The sequence below is a fragment of the Scatophagus argus genome, chromosome 12 (genome assembly GCF_020382885.2).
Source record: "Scatophagus argus isolate fScaArg1 chromosome 12, fScaArg1.pri, whole genome shotgun sequence".
NCBI classification, from domain to species: domain Eukaryota; kingdom Metazoa; phylum Chordata; class Actinopteri; family Scatophagidae; genus Scatophagus; species Scatophagus argus.
In genome coordinates this window covers 20,932,700-20,950,159 of record NC_058504.1, presented here as the reverse complement: position 1 = coordinate 20,950,159, position 17,460 = coordinate 20,932,700, and the positions used below count along the sequence as shown (strand labels likewise).

The 17,460-nt window shown below is 39.5% G+C and overlaps 1 protein-coding gene across 4 annotated transcripts in view; it reads right to left on the bottom strand.

The window, feature by feature from the left end:
- Positions 1 to 17,460, bottom strand: part of prom1a (prominin 1a) — a 65,017-nt gene that overhangs the window by 14,454 nt on the left and 33,103 nt on the right. For all 4 annotated transcript variants that reach the window (XM_046406513.1, XM_046406514.1, XM_046406516.1 and 1 more), the window contains exons 4-14: positions 8,356 to 8,476; positions 7,598 to 7,661; positions 7,160 to 7,249; positions 4,545 to 4,774; positions 4,233 to 4,307; positions 4,008 to 4,071; positions 3,507 to 3,666; positions 2,528 to 2,680; positions 1,993 to 2,116; positions 1,236 to 1,339; positions 372 to 456 (exon numbers count right to left, since the gene is read on the bottom strand). In XM_046406513.1, coding sequence (XP_046262469.1) covers positions 372 to 456; positions 1,236 to 1,339; positions 1,993 to 2,116; positions 2,528 to 2,680; positions 3,507 to 3,666; positions 4,008 to 4,071; positions 4,233 to 4,307; positions 4,545 to 4,774; positions 7,160 to 7,249; positions 7,598 to 7,661; positions 8,356 to 8,476 — 1,270 coding nt within the window. The remainder of the gene's footprint in view (positions 1 to 371; positions 457 to 1,235; positions 1,340 to 1,992; positions 2,117 to 2,527; positions 2,681 to 3,506; positions 3,667 to 4,007; positions 4,072 to 4,232; positions 4,308 to 4,544; positions 4,775 to 7,159; positions 7,250 to 7,597; positions 7,662 to 8,355; positions 8,477 to 17,460) is intronic.

The window sequence follows — 17,460 nt, the reverse complement described above, 5'->3', positions numbered from 1 at the left end:
TTTTTTATAATTTCTATTAAACAAAGCTGTAGTGCCATACAGTGCTCCCTTACAGTGTGCTTGTTTTAATCACATTTGTATTGAAAGGTCCACAAAATGCCTGTAAGTGTCTACATTTGGCTCTGACACATAAGTAACATCAGGACTTATTGTTTGTAAATTGTATCTTTAATCAGATAATGATGGCATCACAGCCGAACATATATTTTCTGTATGTTTTATGTGCTTGGAGTGATTAACTTTCTGATTTGTCTTGTCATAATTAAATGTAATTGAATTGAATTGTGGGTGTTTATCAAAATCATTATCAAATCAGTTCCACTACATTTGCCAGAATGCTAATGCTAATGGTGTGTCTTGAGATTACTGACCACTGTAGTGTTCAGGAAAGAGGAGATGTTGAAGACTTTGTCCAGACGCATGGCTGAGTAGATGCCTTTGTTCTCTTTGCATGTGCTAAGAAAGTCAGACAAACAAACACATATGCACAGGTGTAACAGAAAAAAGAAAGAGAGAGAGAGAGGGAATGTCAGCATAAAAGTTTCAGAATGAAAGTATTTGCTGCCACCAAGTGAAATTGACAGGAAGTACATGGCACACTGACATGCTCTCTGATAGAAAATGGAGCAATGTTCCTCAAAAGCCCGATGATGTGTCAAAGATAAATTATCCATGACAACATTTAGGCAGTCACATGCATCACACACTCACATAATATACGCAGTATTAGCACTGCTTGCTTTTCAGTAGGCTAAGACTTATTGGACACTGAACATTGCTCTGTTTGGAAATATAATAACTGCTATCCCAGTTACTGAGGATATGCAGCTTCTCACTGGAGGGAGATGATGAAAGCTGATGTAATCACTGAGAAAGAGGCTGAAAAAAAGCAGCACAGATACCGTAGAAAAAATATGCTAATTATCTTCTCAAGGTCAATAGCAACTCTCTCTCATTTGAGTCCTCATCTATGGAAATAAAATATTCAGTTGCATGATGGATGCCTGAGCTGAAACAAAAAATGAAGCAAAATGTGAAAAACTGCATCATCCAGCAATTCTTCAGCCTATAATGAAATAAATGTCTTGTTTTGCTGCCAAATCCATTCATAAATACGAAATGCAGAGATGACAGATGTGGAGTTGGCCGTGATCAGAATAATCATCATCAAGCATTGCTTCTGAAAGGTGGCAGAAACACTGTCACCTAAATACATAGAAATGAGTTTGCTTTGCCTGTACAAGCTCTCTGCTGTCAGCTCCAGGTCGGAGTCGTTGTACATGTAGCCAGGGATGAAGTTCTTCCACTCGGGGTTGACCAGATATGGAGTGTCCACAACCTGGCAAATCAGAGAACCAGAAAGAGGATGTCTGTGATCAGTCAGGGTCAATCAGTAAATTAAATAAATCCTGCAGAGCCAGTGACTCCAAGAATTTAATTAAAGGCCAGGGTAATTCAGGACCCACAGACCCAAAGAGCAGCAGTCTTGCTTCACGTTTTCCTGCATGTTTTCTTGGGTGGGGGGGCTTTTTACTCTTACACAGTCAAGCTGCGTAACAGTGACTAACACGGCTATGTTTATGGAAGAGAGGCCGCCACTCCTCTTATCTGTTTTCCTGTACTGAGACAGCAAGTGAGCCAAGAGAAACACACAGGGAGGCAGAGGAGAAAATTCAGTTTCAACTAGTTGTCTAATTCATTGTTCAGTAATACAATCTGAAAAGTTTAATTCTATTATTTCTCAGATTAGTGATTCCTCAAATTAAGAGAACATACTTCACCTGCTTAAAAAGATAAATGAACTGATTAACTAAGCCACTTTTTTACATTTTCTTTATGAGCATTCTAAACATGGTGCAACGATCTATCTTCTACATTATGGATGGACTTAATACAAACATCAGCAAGTCCAAGTACTACTTGAGATGCACTTTTTAAATCTTTAGGAGGCATTAACTGCTGCATAATGTCTGGGTGTGGCTCATGACTTGCCTTGAAGACTTCTTTGGTGTGGAAAGGTTCACAAACAAGTTTCTCCATGTTGCCTCCAACCAAGAAGATGGTGGTCACCACTCCCATGAGCACCCAGGAGAAGATGAAGCTAAATCCAACGCCACTGTGGAGAAGGACAGACGTGCCCACAGTTACAGCTGAAGTATGGAACGATAAGATATGGAGTTGTAATGGAGCGAAGTGGACTGGAGGTGGTCTAAAGTTTGTGTCCCAGAAAAAAGTGTTATAATAAAATGCAACTAGCATTTGCCTCACTAGCATCCTATACATTGTAAAGGAGGAAGAGGGAAATTAAAAGGAGTTACAGTAATGAGTATGTTTGTGCCATCAAGATCTGTATCAAAGTAGTAGCAGTAGTTGTTCAAGTACTGGCAGTCCTATATATATCATAACCACAAATAGTACTGAAAATACTAATAAGGTGTGCCTCATTAATTTGACCAGAAAATCGTATTATGGCAGGACTGTTTCTCAGTTTTAAATCTCGAGCCTGTCATGTTGACAGTTGACTCACGCCATGAGCATTGTTCCTCCTGTATTGGAAATGCAGCCTCGTGTTGTAGGTGAGGCGTGCTTGTCGTATCCCAGGGTGCCACATAGCAGGCCCAGGTAGTTGAAAGCCAGGACCAGGACCACCATGCAGCAAAGAGCAATACAGCCAATCCATCTATAAGCAGAAGGCAAAGATGAACAGTTAACATAACTCAAACAGTACAATATCATCCTCCACTTGTCTTCAGTATCCATGTGTCCTGGGATGGGACAGTGAAACCTGACCTGCTTACTCAATATGAAACAGCCCATCAGATAGATGGGATAAAAGAAAAATGTAATTACAAAACTTTTTAAACAACTAATAAATCACCTTGGGTTTCCCTCCCCTGCACTATTTAACTGAATTAATGTGGGAGTGCTATGAATATTTCATAAATGTAAAATATTAATGCTAACTTTTACAGCAACATTACTGCAGTGTACAGGAATCTGGTGAAGGACTTGGTGGAGGTCTAACCACCCACACATCAACACCTCCAAACACCTGGTGGACTGGGCGGCACGATGGTGCAGTGGTTAGCACTGTTGCCTCATAGTAAGAGGGTACCAGGTTTGAATCCTGGTCTGGGCCCTTCTGTGTGGAGTTTGCCTGTTCTTCCTGTGCCTGTGTGGGTTTTCTCCGGGTTCTTCGGCTTCCTCTCATAGTCCCCAAAACATGCACATTAGGTTAATTGGCTACTCTACATTGTCCCTAGGGTTGTGTGAGTGTGTGATTGTCTGTCTTTGTGTGTGTCAGCAATGAACAATGTCCATCACCCTCTGCACAGCACAACACAGGGACAGGCTGCTGTCTATCTACCAACCTACCTCCCTACTTATTGACCTACCTACCTATCTATCCATCTACATTTTACAGTAGCTTTTAAAAAGAGTCCAGACAGCAGGAAGCTAAATGTCAAGTATCAAGATTCAGGTTTGTAGAGTTTAATTTTACGTACCTGTAGAAGTCCATTTTGTCAATTTCAGGGTAGTAGTCCTCAATCTTGGCATGGGCATGGCTAATGAGGATAGTGAAGTTGGAAAGGCAACTCTGCACAGGGAATACCTTGGAAAACCTGCTGATGTTAGTGCCAATTCCGTCCATCAAACCTTGTACATCTGAGAGACAGATCATTCAATTAATTCATCAGTTTTGATAAACACCTCCTGTAATAATAACAATAAATAATAATAATAATGATGAAGCTGCCAAAGCTGAAGTTCAATGCTCAAAAATATCCTCATGTTTTATGGTTTGCCTGTTTTCTTATTAGCTAATATTGACACAACACAGATGAAAGATGGCAAATCGGAAAAAAAAATAGACAGCATGTAGACAACAGAAAGAATGAAAAACAATAAAACTTATTACTCTAGTAACACACACTGTAGAAATTTTTAGATGACCGGAGTGGGATTATTTGAGTTTAAGTATTTCAGAAGTGTAAACTGTCACTCACTCTCCACAACATTTCTGGTCTGTTCAATCACCATGTGTGGCGTGTCATTCAAAGAGGAATAACCCTGAGAGAGGAAAATAACAGTTTCTTGGTGCATTTTGTTGTTTGAGGGTGACTTTTTTATTGTATTCTACTAAAATAACTAACTAACTAATCTGTAAAATTGACATTACAGACTTAACAAAGCCACCAATGAATATCCACAGATTTAGGGATCAGGCTCACCTTCTGGACGATAGCACTGAGGTCCGTTCTCAACACATCGTTCACCTTTTGCAGCTGAATGTTCACTTTGGGTAGCTAAAATATAAACAGGCAATGAAATGCAGTGATAAATGATCAATATTTAACAATTCTTAATCAATACTTAAAGGTCCCTGTCCTTCTCCACACATGGTGTAATGCTTCATGCAAATGGTGAAAAGCCAAATCAGTGCAGTCACCATAATTTCAATTTGTGCTTGAGAAGGAGGAATATTTACATTTGTGTCTAATCGGTAATGTGTATATCAGAATGTGTCGCATTCAGTTTTGTACCCTTGTGAAGTTGGCGCTGATCTGCAGTTGAGACAAGGAGTTGCGGATGTTGCGGCACAGCTGTGCCGTGGTGGCGTCTGACTCCTCATCATTACAGCCCGGGTCGTCGAGGGTGTGGTTGATGCGGGTCCGAACCAGGCTCAGGTTGAAGTTGAGTTTCCCTGTTCCTTCTTGGAGGACCTCTAGACCCACACTAGAGTTCTCCAGGGCCTCCTTCGTTTCTCGCATGGCTGAATTGAAGAGACAACAGATGAGATTGAAAGTGGACACCGTCAAAATAAAAGGACTCTCCTAGAATAATTTGCCCTCCAAAAAAGTAGAACAATAAAGTGAGACATTTTCCACTGTTTTCACTGCAAACTTTAGATCTTCTGTTCTTCTAAAATTGAAAATGCGGTTGCTAATACAGCTGGAGTGGCTTACATACTCAACTGCACTGCAAACAAATAAAGTTGTCTCTTTAGCTAACTTACATATTTGAGGTTAATTTCAAAATTGAATATCTTATCAGGAGAAACCTTTTTCCATGAGCTCCAGAATGTGTAGCTCAGCTGCAAAATGACTCATAAAGAGTGATGAATATTTTATTTCAATATTAGCTCTGTATTGGGAAATTCTTAGGAAATATATACTTTTATTCAGAGCAGTAAAATATTTTTTTGTCAGTCATGAAGCCAACATTACTGGGGCACATCAATTTTTCATATAACTTTTGTCTTACCAGTCAAACAGATATAGCAGCTAGCATAGTAGGACTTAATGTTCAACTCGGCAAGTACGAAAAATTTTCCTTTAATATCAATATATACAGCAAAAGGACAGACTGTATAATATTGTTTCATGTTACACAAAAGCACAGACTGTACAGAGAGTATGCACTCATTGTGAGGACCAGGCCTGAACCGAGTACATCATACTGAAGCCCGTTTGCACATTTGATTGCCAAACAGCATTGCTTTTAACAAACAATAACCAGGGACTATGAAAAAAGTAAATTTCCTACCTTCTATTAAAAATCATTGCTGTTAGTAAGTAACTCTTTCTCCATCACAATAGCCAGTGTTAGTAGTTAACAATCACAGAGTAGCCTGCAGCAGACTTTTATAATTAAACAAGACAAAGCATGCAAAAACACTGGCATCCTTGAACACTGGTAGAAAAGACGCCTGAGTGAAGGAGAGGAAACTGGAGGGAGAGAAATGCAGAAGGATGCAATGTGCTGAATGCATAAAATCCATAATCATTTCTGCTTATGCCTTAGTGAAAATGCAGTTTTTAATTCCCCTATTATGAATCTGATAAACCACAACATTTATACCAGATACTAAGGGCCTCTGACTGCTCGGCTCAGGCCCAGTAGGAACACAATAGCACACAAACATTAAGAACACAAACTGTACTCGCAGTCACTTGTAGTCAGGTATTTTAACATTTGAACTCTTGGCATGCTTTCTGACTGCTGTTTCATCTTTGTTCTGTTTGGCCACAAGCCTGTATATTCCATATAATCGAACATCCATATACAGGTGCTTGCTGTAATACATTAAGTAACTAAATAAAGTAAGATGAGTATTCACACAAACACATCACTTGTGTATGCTCACGTCACGCCGGGGTAACACAGCTGGAGTCAAAAGGGAGATGTCTAGGTGCAGGTTGATGTTATGCTGTTTTTGGCAGATCATTTGATGTCATTAACTTGAAACTGCACTAGGCAAGACTTTTTATGAAAAGAGAATCAGGGAAGCCTTCAAAGAAGAACTCACAGATTAACTCTGTTTGCCCATAAAAAACAATTTGTGTGGTGACAGCATGAGCAGAAAATCATCCGAACAGGTTGGAAATGCTGAATTTAACCTTAAGAAATTTCCAGGAGAGCAAACCAGGCTTAAAAAAGACAAAACCCATAGTGAAGATATATAAGTGGCACTTCATTGACAGGACTTAATAATAATTTCCGGATTGTGAACTTCATCACACAAAATCATCTGTCATTTCTGGTCACCAGAATCACACATTGCGAAGTGCAGTTTTAATATATTAACTGGCTGGTGTTCATTAAGATGTAACTCGGGTCTAAGAGCTGAAGGAAGATCACATAAAGGAACAAATCACAGGAGCAACACTGGTGTCAACGTTCACAAGGTGAGGGGTCAAAGGATTGTGGGTCATTGTCCATTTACTGAGTTGCCGTTACCTTTGATGGCTCTCTCGATTTTCACTTTATAAAAAAGCATAAAATATAAAGATTAAATAAAGACTCTGAACTACTAGTACAAGCTACAGCTTTTTTTAGAGAAGAAATACTGAGATTAGATACCAAAAAGCAGAATATCTGAACCACAACAAGTAATTTAATCTCCAATCTGATCAAAGCACACCTTTCACGGGGTCACCCAGTTGTTCTGAACTGCGGTTATTTTTCTTTTTAAATAACTGAGAAATTCTTTAATTAAATTTTAATTATTTAAATTGATTTTGATAAATGAAATATTTGTAAGCAAAGAAGGATATTATATGTCGTTTAATGCTGTAGCCTGTATTCAGTAGCTTGCAGCCTACAATAACATGATCATATCGCAACGAAGAAGGAAATGAAAAATGCGCGCATGTACCTCCAGCCATATTTAGCACTCTGTCCAAGGCAGGGTGGACCTCCTTATCCAGCTGGTCACGTATCCTTCCACCCAATAACGGCCCTATATCTGTAGAGATCACAGCATCAGATCAACACAAGAAGACAGCAACACAGCCCAACTCCCTCTCTCTGTTATTTTTGCTGCCTAATATTGCAGGTCTCAACTTTCAAGAAAGAGCTGCCTTCAGTAATATTGCAGGAGAAAAGTGGGATGAATACTCAAGGGATCCTCCATAACAGTCACTGCTGTAGCTATCTAGACCTAGTTATGTCACAAATCTGTTGTGAAAACAAGTCAAAGAAAGTAGACACAGTAAATTCACATAATAAGCATGATATACTTCCAAGAGCAAGAACTGTGAATCGTTTCTATCCACTTAATTCACTAACAGAGACACAGAGGAGGTCTACTTACTATCTAGGTCATAGATGACTTTGTTCTTGGCTGTGGCATATTGGGATATTAGGTAATCAATTTGCTGCAAACAGGAAACACAACAGAGCAGAGCAGTCTTACAAACGGAAGCAAAAGAAAACGGTTTTAATAGTGTCGTCTAAGACTCCAACAAACAATCTGTTCAGTTCAGCAAAACTTCAGTTTAATCTTTTTGTCAATATGAAAAGAAAGTGATAAAATATAAAACAGGTTTTTATAAACAAACTTAACATTTTGATGTTTGTCTCTTGGTAAAACACTACCGATATAACACACACAAGTGAGGGAGGCCTGAATTCAAAAGTCATGTTTTAAATGGTAAATTTCCAGCTGTCACACACGCAAAAATCGAGAAAACAATTCTCTTTTCCCACCTTAAAAAGGATTACATAAATGAAGCATGACTAGAAACAGTAGCAGGGTGACATTTCAATTTTGAAATTTTGGCTTTTCATTCAACCGTGACTAAACCCTTTGTCATACTTCACCCAAATTATTTCACAAGCCAATCAGCTGCAGTTCAATTGAGAGTATTGCCGCAGATTGTAATTTGTAGGATTGTTAAACAGCATGTTGATCATGTTAGTACGCACAGCACATAATCTGAATTTCTCTGTTTCTTCTTGTACAGTGTGTTAAAATATTGTGTTTGGATTGGAGACAAAGCACAAGGGACAAAGACACACAAAACATAAAGCTCCATGACACCACATTCTATAGAATAACTTGTCCCTCACCATTGGCGTGTCATTAGCGAAGGTGTGCAGGTCCCTCATGTTGCTGTTGACCAGTCTCCGTATGTTCTTCACCTGAGAGCTCAGGTTCTGGTTGGCAGCATATGCACACAGTACTCCGATCCTGGACAAACAACACACACAAACACTGTGACCTTTCTGTCTCCACGTGCCACTGAGGGTCCTGCTGTTCCTGCATCAGTCAACCCGCTCGTCCAGGGGTGTGTTTTACAGAACAGGGTGATAGCATGTCATTAACAGTAGGGGTCAGTGTGCACCACTACATTTACTTTGACATATTCTTTCTTCACTTTCTCTGAGTGCACCTGTAGAATGGACTTCATTTCTGGCCAAACATTACACAAAACAGCCCTTGTAATTACAGTTATGTGTGATTATAAAAATGAAATTGATTTATATTGAAGATGGCATAAAAAATATATTTACCACAAGTCAAGTATAGTTTTAATAGAATGGAATAAGGTACAATGAAAGCCAACCGGTTTTAAGATAATAAGAGATGAATTTCAGGTGCAGATCTTATTTCTTAAGCAATTTGAAAATCTTCTCAGGTCAGGAAATGCAGGTGTAGCTACATTAAGCTCCCCATCTGTACAATATGAGGTCCCCGGGTTGTAAACATATTCAAATTAAATATGAAAACAGAATTGCATGAAGCAGGCCATTAAAGCGAGCCTCTTGCATACTTCAAACAGACCTGAGTAGCATGGTACAAGGCTTAATTAGCTCGAGCAACATCAAGGGAAAGACATCCCATAATATTAAGATGTTTCCATGACTCACACTCATCCCAGCTGAATTTTCAGTTCAACAGCTCACAGTAGTACTATGCATCCAAATCTGTGCATGTCTTTATTCCTGTATGGACGTGTGCTCATGAGCACGGTTTGGGTTCACGGGGTGATTAACCTCAGAACAGATGGCAAACTTCTCTACGGTGGATTGTGAAATATCAAAGCTATGACAGTATGGTTGTATAACAAAGTGAATCTCATTTATAGAAAGGTCTCGGTGGAATAAGCAGCTTTATGAATGATGTAAGATGATTCACAGAAAGGAATAACAAAAGGACTGACTCAGGAGCTACGGGGAGGGTTTAGATCAATGGAGATGAATCAGGGTGTTGTGATTCACTGTATAATGAGGCAGAGGTCTCTGTATGTGGGCCTGTGTTTCTGTGTAGGTACAGCCTGTGTGTACATACGTGACTGCAGTGCAAAGTGAGATTATGCCAAATTCATTCTTATTGTTAATGCGAGAAAAAGGTGTGTGTGTGTGTGTTCATCTTTACAGTCCAGTCGCTGCTGTGGAAGTCTCCCTTTGTCTATGTAATCCTGCTAATCTAGTCTAATCTAACCTGCATTATTCTGCAGACATTTTGTCACAGTAGGGATTGTATGTTTTTCTTTTTTATCGCTATCGCTCTGCTTTCATGATGCACTCAGATAAGATGGATCCAGATAAGAATATTAAATATTCCTAACAGATTTACTCTATTAAATATGCAGCAGTAAATACACAATAGAATTGGGAGGAGGAGGACTAATAATTATTGTCCCCGTTATTGTTTCAATTAATAATGTCTTTAGCAAAACAGTCTCACTGGTCTTTGAGTTGTATCTTTCATCCAAGTTGTGTGGTTATTCAGCAATACATCCACCCATCCATTTTCTATACCGCTTATCCGTCAGGGTCACGGGGGAGCTGGAGCCTATCCCAGCTGACTACGGGTGAGAGGCGGGGTTCACCCTGGACTGGTCGCCAGTCAATCGCAGGGCCAACACACAAAGACAGACAACCACACACTCTCACACTCACACCTATAGGGGCAATTTAGAGTAGCCAGTTAACTTAATGCGCATGTTTTTGGTATTGTGGGAGGAAGCCGGAGTACCCGGAGAAAACCCACGCAGGCACAGGGAGAACATGCAAGCTCCACATAGAAGGGCCCAGACCGGGATTCCAACCTGGAACCCTCTTATTCAGCCATACATATATTATATATTTATTTTACTTTACATTTTACATAAAACTGAGAAAATCAACCAGTTATTAAATTTGTGTAAATACTTTACATGTGTGCTTTAAAAATACCAGTACAGCAAAAATAATCAGTGTGTAGCAGCTAAAACTGCCTAGAGATACCTAATCAGTCACTGCTGATGTTAGCCACCATTAGTTTCAATAAAACTTTGATAAATTTAATTTAAATAAGTTTTAGTGTTTAGAGGGGCAGCCGCGGCCTAGAGGTTGGAGAAGCGGCTTGTGATTGGAGGGTCACCAGTTCGATTCCCCCACCGGACGGGCAGGAAAAATTTGAGTGTGTTGGAGTGATTAATGCGCAAAAAATTGCTCCCCCCTCCATTAGCTGGCTGATGTGCCCTTGAGCGAGGCACTTAACCCCCCAATATGCTCCCTGGGCACTTGATGCTGCCCACTGCTCCTGTGTGTTTCACTGTATGTAATTTGCTGGGTGTTGCATGTGTGTTCAACTAAGGATGGGTCAAATGCAGAAGACGAATTCAGTGTGTGTATGTAAAAATATATATACTGTCAATAAAGCTGATTCTTCTTCTTCTTCTAGAGACACTAAAGATTCTGTCAAAATGTCAATGTCATGCAATAGAGCGAGTAAAGTTCTATCTTTCATCAAAGTGGTAGGTGTTCTGCAGCTGGTGTCAGGGCATCTTTGAATGGACAAAGAAGAACAACTTTTAAAGCAGTTTCAGTTGAAATATGGTTGGTATGTATGAAAACTCTTGTTTGTGACTTGTACCTAACATGCTTGCGTAACCTCGCTTACCTAGCTAGCTTGCATAATGCATAACCACTTCTGTAATTCTCAAAAAAAAATCATGAGATCATGTGCCGCCCTAAGGTGAGAAACTCTTCCAACCGGTGTAGCATAAAGCAACATCATGTCTGGAGGAACTGTGACGATGTTTACCATAAATAGTGAGTGGGCCGACACAGTTAGCGCAGTCCTAAATGTAGACTCCATGAGAAACGAGGCCAAACAGCTCGGGCTGGGACACAGTGAAGTGGAGCCATCCGGAACCAGGAGAAAATTCAAAATGACCACTTCTACAACAAAAGCCTTTTGTCGAACACTTCCCTGCCCTCTCTCTCTCTTTCTCATACACATACAAGTACACAATTCCACACATGGTGTCCCCGTTCTCTTTTACATACACTGCTGCACCAGAGTCCATACCTTCTTCTCTCATTTGTCTTTCTGCTCTGAGCCGTCTGTTTTCATCTATGACACTTTAACTACTCCTCTCTTTCTCACTTTCTCTTACTCAGACTTTTCATTGTTTCCCCTCTTTGCTATTCTGCCTCTCAGGCTCATGTGTTATTCTCATTTTCCTACAACTCCCACTCTCTTATTTTGTCTCCTCTCTTTGCCCTATCTCCCTCTCTCTTTCTTTGTCTCTCGTTCACTCCCTCTCCCTGCTGGTGTCCACCAAGGTCGCTGGAATCTGCGGCCAAACAAAGACCCTTTGAGAAAAATGCCAAGCGCTTTGCAGCGAGTTGTGTAGTACATGATTGTCCACCTTACTTCAGCAGAACCACATTTGGTTTAGTTTGGCGGTTAAAATTTGTTACTGGAGAAGTAATAAAATGAAATCAGGAGATGAAACAGAGAAAAGAGGGGGAAAATGCATATGTGCATATGTGTGAATACAAAATGATCAAACAAACATCAAACCTGTGATGACAAGCAAAGCACGCCAGGGCTGAATAACAGAAAATAGATGAGTGCTGCTGCTGAGTGAATTTTTGTGAGAAAAACAATTTTGTCACTGATCCTTACTTCAGGAAACATGTCAGGTTCTGCCAGTACAGTTGCAATTCCTCCGTGGCATCACCTTCATTTCACCTTAGGTTCAACAAAGCCCTTTATAGCACATGTGAATGAGAAACATTCCAGTCTATTCAGCTGAGTTGCTTTTAAGAAGCCATGCCATAAAAACTCTCTTATAGAAAAACTGACATTATTAATTTTGCATGAGAGCAGTGAGAAGACTGGAGTAAGGAGGATGTGAAGTTCAGGCTTAAAAGATTTTGCTTTGCTTTTAAGCCACAAACCTACACATATTGACAAACTGACAGGAGTTTCATTCCCGAATGTCTCAAGTGAGTGAAGCACAATACTAAAACTACTGTTGAATCCAAACTTGTGTATACCAGTACTTTTACTTAAAAATGTTTGAAGAAATATTGGATTGCGATTTTCAGGTAGTAGTTGCTTGTGGCCACTGGCCTTTAAAATACCATCTGTCTATTCAGCTGTTCACTTTTTGAAAATGGGTGCTGTTGTGCTGCATCATCACATTTCTCTGTTATCAGCAACTCCTAAAGTGATGTTCAAGCCCAAACTGTGGCTACCGACCGGCTGCATGTTGATAGTGTGTCTCTTACTGACCACTGGGAATAATCCAAACACAGCGGGAGGAAGAGTTACCTCAAGCAACTTTGTGAAAGGGCTGTAATTCCCGTTTGAGCGAAAGCCAATTGACACATGAAACTCTCTTCAGGGTGGAAACCCCACAACAGCAGATGAAAAAGAGTGTTGAAATAGTGCAGTGCCCCAGTATCTAGGCCACTACTGGGGGCTGGGTAGTGAGTGTTACATGGTCTGGTGGCTCCAGCTTTTACAAACTCCAACAATGGCCTGCATTCAATGTGACTGTAGTTACGAGGCTGGGACAGTCGCCTTTCAGCCCCTCCCTGCTTTCACACTGCTGGAACTGGACCTCTATTATCTTATTTCTCTGCAGTAAAATGATAATTGTTGTCATTGAGATAATTCTAAAATACGAATAATATTACAACTTTTTTTTGCAATATCACTAACAAAATGGTGCTGCGCATAAAGTGCTTTTAATGCAGTGTCATTTTTAGCATTTTAGATTTTTAACATCTAAAGAGAACAAACAACAAATTGTTGACCAAGGTCTTATTCAGAACATTAGAGTCACACCTTTGAACACAGAATTTGTGTGGGATTTGTCATTTTCGTGCCAGGCTGACCTCAGTGACCTGAATTCAAAAGCTTAGAGAACAGATAAATTACAACATAGCAGCTTTGTGGAACAGTAAATTGGTCAACTTGCGAATCACACACATTTTATAACGTAAAGAGTTCACAGTGGCGACTTGTAGACACCATTTTAACCCATTTTAGGCACCGTTTAATTTCACACAGCCAATACTTTACTCAATTTTAGCAGTCTTTTGTTCACTAATATACAGTCCCATTAACTGCTATTTCTTCCATTTTCCCCTCAACTAGCCGTGGTTATACCCCTTTCATTCACTGTTTTATTTATCTTCTCAGAGCTTGCCAGGTCACAGCCTAAACCTGGCTACCCAGTGCCGTACTGTGTCCTACAAAGAATTTAAGCAGACATTGAATACTTAATCTTTGTCACTGCAGGGCCTTTGCTCTAAGCACGACAACCCAGTGAAGACAATGTTATTTTGCTCTTTTGCTTTATGCTGAATAACTTACTTACTGTTCCATTTAAGGACTGGCTACAGTGGTTTGATGAGAGACAACAGACCATTAATTCCACAGTAAACAGTCTAGGAATTATATGAATACTAAACCCTAAGCCAAACTGCCTGTAGGGCTCAGAGTTGTGCCAACAGCCACAGAAGGTCACTGAAATACAGTAGCATTTTAAAAAAACTCTAGAAGGGCCAAAAGACAAAAAATGCCTTCTACATGAATCATCCAGACAGAAGAAGTACTATAATAACTGATTTAAAAATATATTAAGTCACCGTCACTACAGTCCTTAAAAATGATATTAGCAAAGCAACAGTCTGAGCGCCTGAGGATGGCACCTCTTATTTAAATTATCAGTGCATCTCAGTTTAGAACAGTTTTAGGAGTTTAGGAAACCAGAATTCAGTTCAGTTCAATCTGCAGGCTCAAACAAATGTAACAGTAAGCATGTGCTCTGCTTGTGTGTTTATGAGCTAATCACTGAGTTCTACAGTACCGGCCCGTCTGTAATTTGTGGAAGCAAATAGGCGGCCATCTTTTTCCCACGAGGCTATCAAAAACAGAAGCTGATGGTGTAATATATTAGCTCTGCTCAATAAACCATCCCTGGATAGATTAAGGTTGTAAAAATAATTAACCTTTCAAGCAAATATTAACGGTGCGATACAAGAATAAATCACAGCTGTCCAAAAGAAAACATCTCATGTCAAGAAATGCCTGTTAAAGAAATTCAAAGAGCAGGTGATTTACTCAGTAAACTTTAACTCAGGAACTTAATAGCAAGTTCTTGGACTCTCTAAAGCCTTGACCAATCAAACTTTGAAATGATTCAGCTGTGACATGCATTTAATTATTTAAGCCTCTAACTACAAGAACTTGGTTGAAAGACCTGAAGTTTAAAACTTTATGACTAAAACACTATTCTACTCTCACACTTAGCCATAAATGGATGTAGAAAGACTTTTAAACATCTGTTAGTTTATTGATACGTCTTCCTGCAGAGGGATGAGCAATGATTCATTTTATAGCTTGTACTGAAACGGACTTTACACACCGCTTTACGATTCTTATCATATAATCCACGTGGAGTCTTCATAGTCCCTTTGAGGGACATAGTCCTTTGAGGGAATCTTCTCGGATATGTACATGAAGAAACGCCGGAATACACAACCTCATAACCATACTGTTCAGGGACGCCAGTTTCAGTTAATTTTTCCTTGATAGCCCTAAACCACTAACGACAACAGTAATTCATGGCAAAAAAATGTGAAAGGTGCTTTCCCTTTCCTTTAGTCCAGCATCTTGTGAGGTAGAGCTGGCAGATAACTTGTCTGCCCTGACTCTCAGTGAGTGACACAAACAAATGAAAGACAGCACTACCTGCATAAAATGCTGCTTTTTCTGAATAATAAATCCTCCGAGCCAATTCACTCTGAGGCAGCGAGTACCTCTTCTCATACCTTCTCTCCTCTGAACAGCAATGTGCCATATCATCACTACTGTGATGTCTCCAATAAATTCGACAAAAAGCCTGACCAAGCTGTGAACATCAATTAGTTTCACTCTGCAGAATGTCCTGTTAGGTTACTTTGTGTGTGTTGATTTGTAGCATGCACACTACAGTACAAGGACCATAAGACCATAAAAGACTCCAGGATGAGGGAAAAAATGTAATTAGAAAGGGGATTTCAGCTATAAACTAGAAATAAAGGAGAATTAGAATGATTAGCAAGAGTGAGTCTCTCCAGGAAGTTGTGATAAATTATGAAACACACAATAACTTCCGGCAACCTCTCCACTCAATGAGTTTGGCAGCGGCTGGTGTAAAGCTGCCATTATGTAATGGTTTGGACATTACGATTTGTGGACAGGGAGAGAACCAGAGTGCTCGGTTCAGTTCGTTAATGGCAATTCAACCGAGGAGCAATAAACCCAGTAACAAAACAAATACATGAAAATGATCATGTCTGAAATTAAGGATGAGATGAATGAAAATAAAGTCAGAGTGGACAGAGCGCGAGAAACACAGAGAATCAGCGAAAATCATTCCAATCTTCAAAATGTTAATTATTCAGGAACTCAGAGAATAAATTTTCTAATAGGATTCAAAGCTAAGCTCAACACAGAGCAAAGGCCTTTATTAATGATAAAGTCATTCCAAATCATTCACACCAACAGACAAAATTCCTTTTGTGTTTAAGATGATTACAGGTTATGACACTGTCCGCAGCACTTGTTAAAATAATTAGCTATTGCATTCATTTTTCTTTTTATCAAGCTGTTTTTTTAAAAACATTTTTACTTCTTCTATGACATGACGTTAACGCTCACAACACTATTAACGAAGTCCCAAAAACAGCCCTGCTCTCTGAAGGGAGGCTGGGTGAGGATGTGTGAGTGTGTGTGCATCTCCAAGTGACTAATTCTGCTCTTGTTTTGCGTGTGTGTACGAGCTACAGGCTGTGTGTCAGCAATAAGTATAGGTGACAGTGAGGTGACAACATTACAGATGAGAAGTAATAATAAAAAATAAAAAACAGTACAACGTCCAGCGAGCCCAAATTTATTTCTGTACCACAATTTATAGGAAAGTGGATTCTGGATGTGATTCTATTAGTCTTTCCATATTCTGACTGTAGCTTAAGAGAGAGTAGATGAAGTCTATAGCTTCTCTTGATAAATCATGTATATGTATGTTTCTAGCTTTATTCGCTTGTAGTATAGCATACAAATGTTTGTAGGCTGCGGCTGTTGAGCTCTTGGCGATGCCCTTTCAGCAACTCTGCTACAATAAAAAGGAAACTAGTAATGAAACTTTGTTTCTACTCATTATCTGAGTGACTTAATTAATAATTCAGCACAATTCAGTGCTAATATATCATCACATAGAAAAGAGAAGAGCTACTGTGAGCCCCAAATTAACTGAGAGGGTCTTTTTCTCTTTCTTTTTTTCAGTAAATGAACTCAGACGACTCTGATTAAACTATCAGTACTGCGTGGTCTAAAGCGCACGCCCCCAGCGCATTTAGGGCACGTCCAGCTCTCTTTGGCTCGATGAGCAGTGCATAATCTGGGCCCAAAGTGATGCACAGGGCGCAAATGAGTTGTATTTAATCTGTTAATTAATTATAGATGTGTTTTGGGAATGTCGTTAATTTAAATAATCTCGAAACTGTTTTGCTCTTGAGATTATGTAAAGACAGGATGTGATACCATTCACCTTTTCATCTACATCTCTAAACAGGTAAAGCTGCAATACGAGTGGATAAAAAAATGTTCAAAAAATGTGCTGTCTGTGGTCTGTATAGCAGACATGTATATTTATTAATATGTAGATTAAGGGGAAATAGCATCACACTGAACACAGTCTGAAGGTGCTGAGACACCTGTTCCTATTCAAGGCAGAAGATTGTAATTTAATTCAGGATATGCCTCACAGACCCTGAGATTGTTTGTATTTGTATAGATTTTAGTATTGCATCATTTTGCTTCTCTTGTTGAATTATATAAACTTGTGTTTTAAATCTTAAAATTCTGAATTTGTTTGTGCAGAGGAGTGTGACACAGCT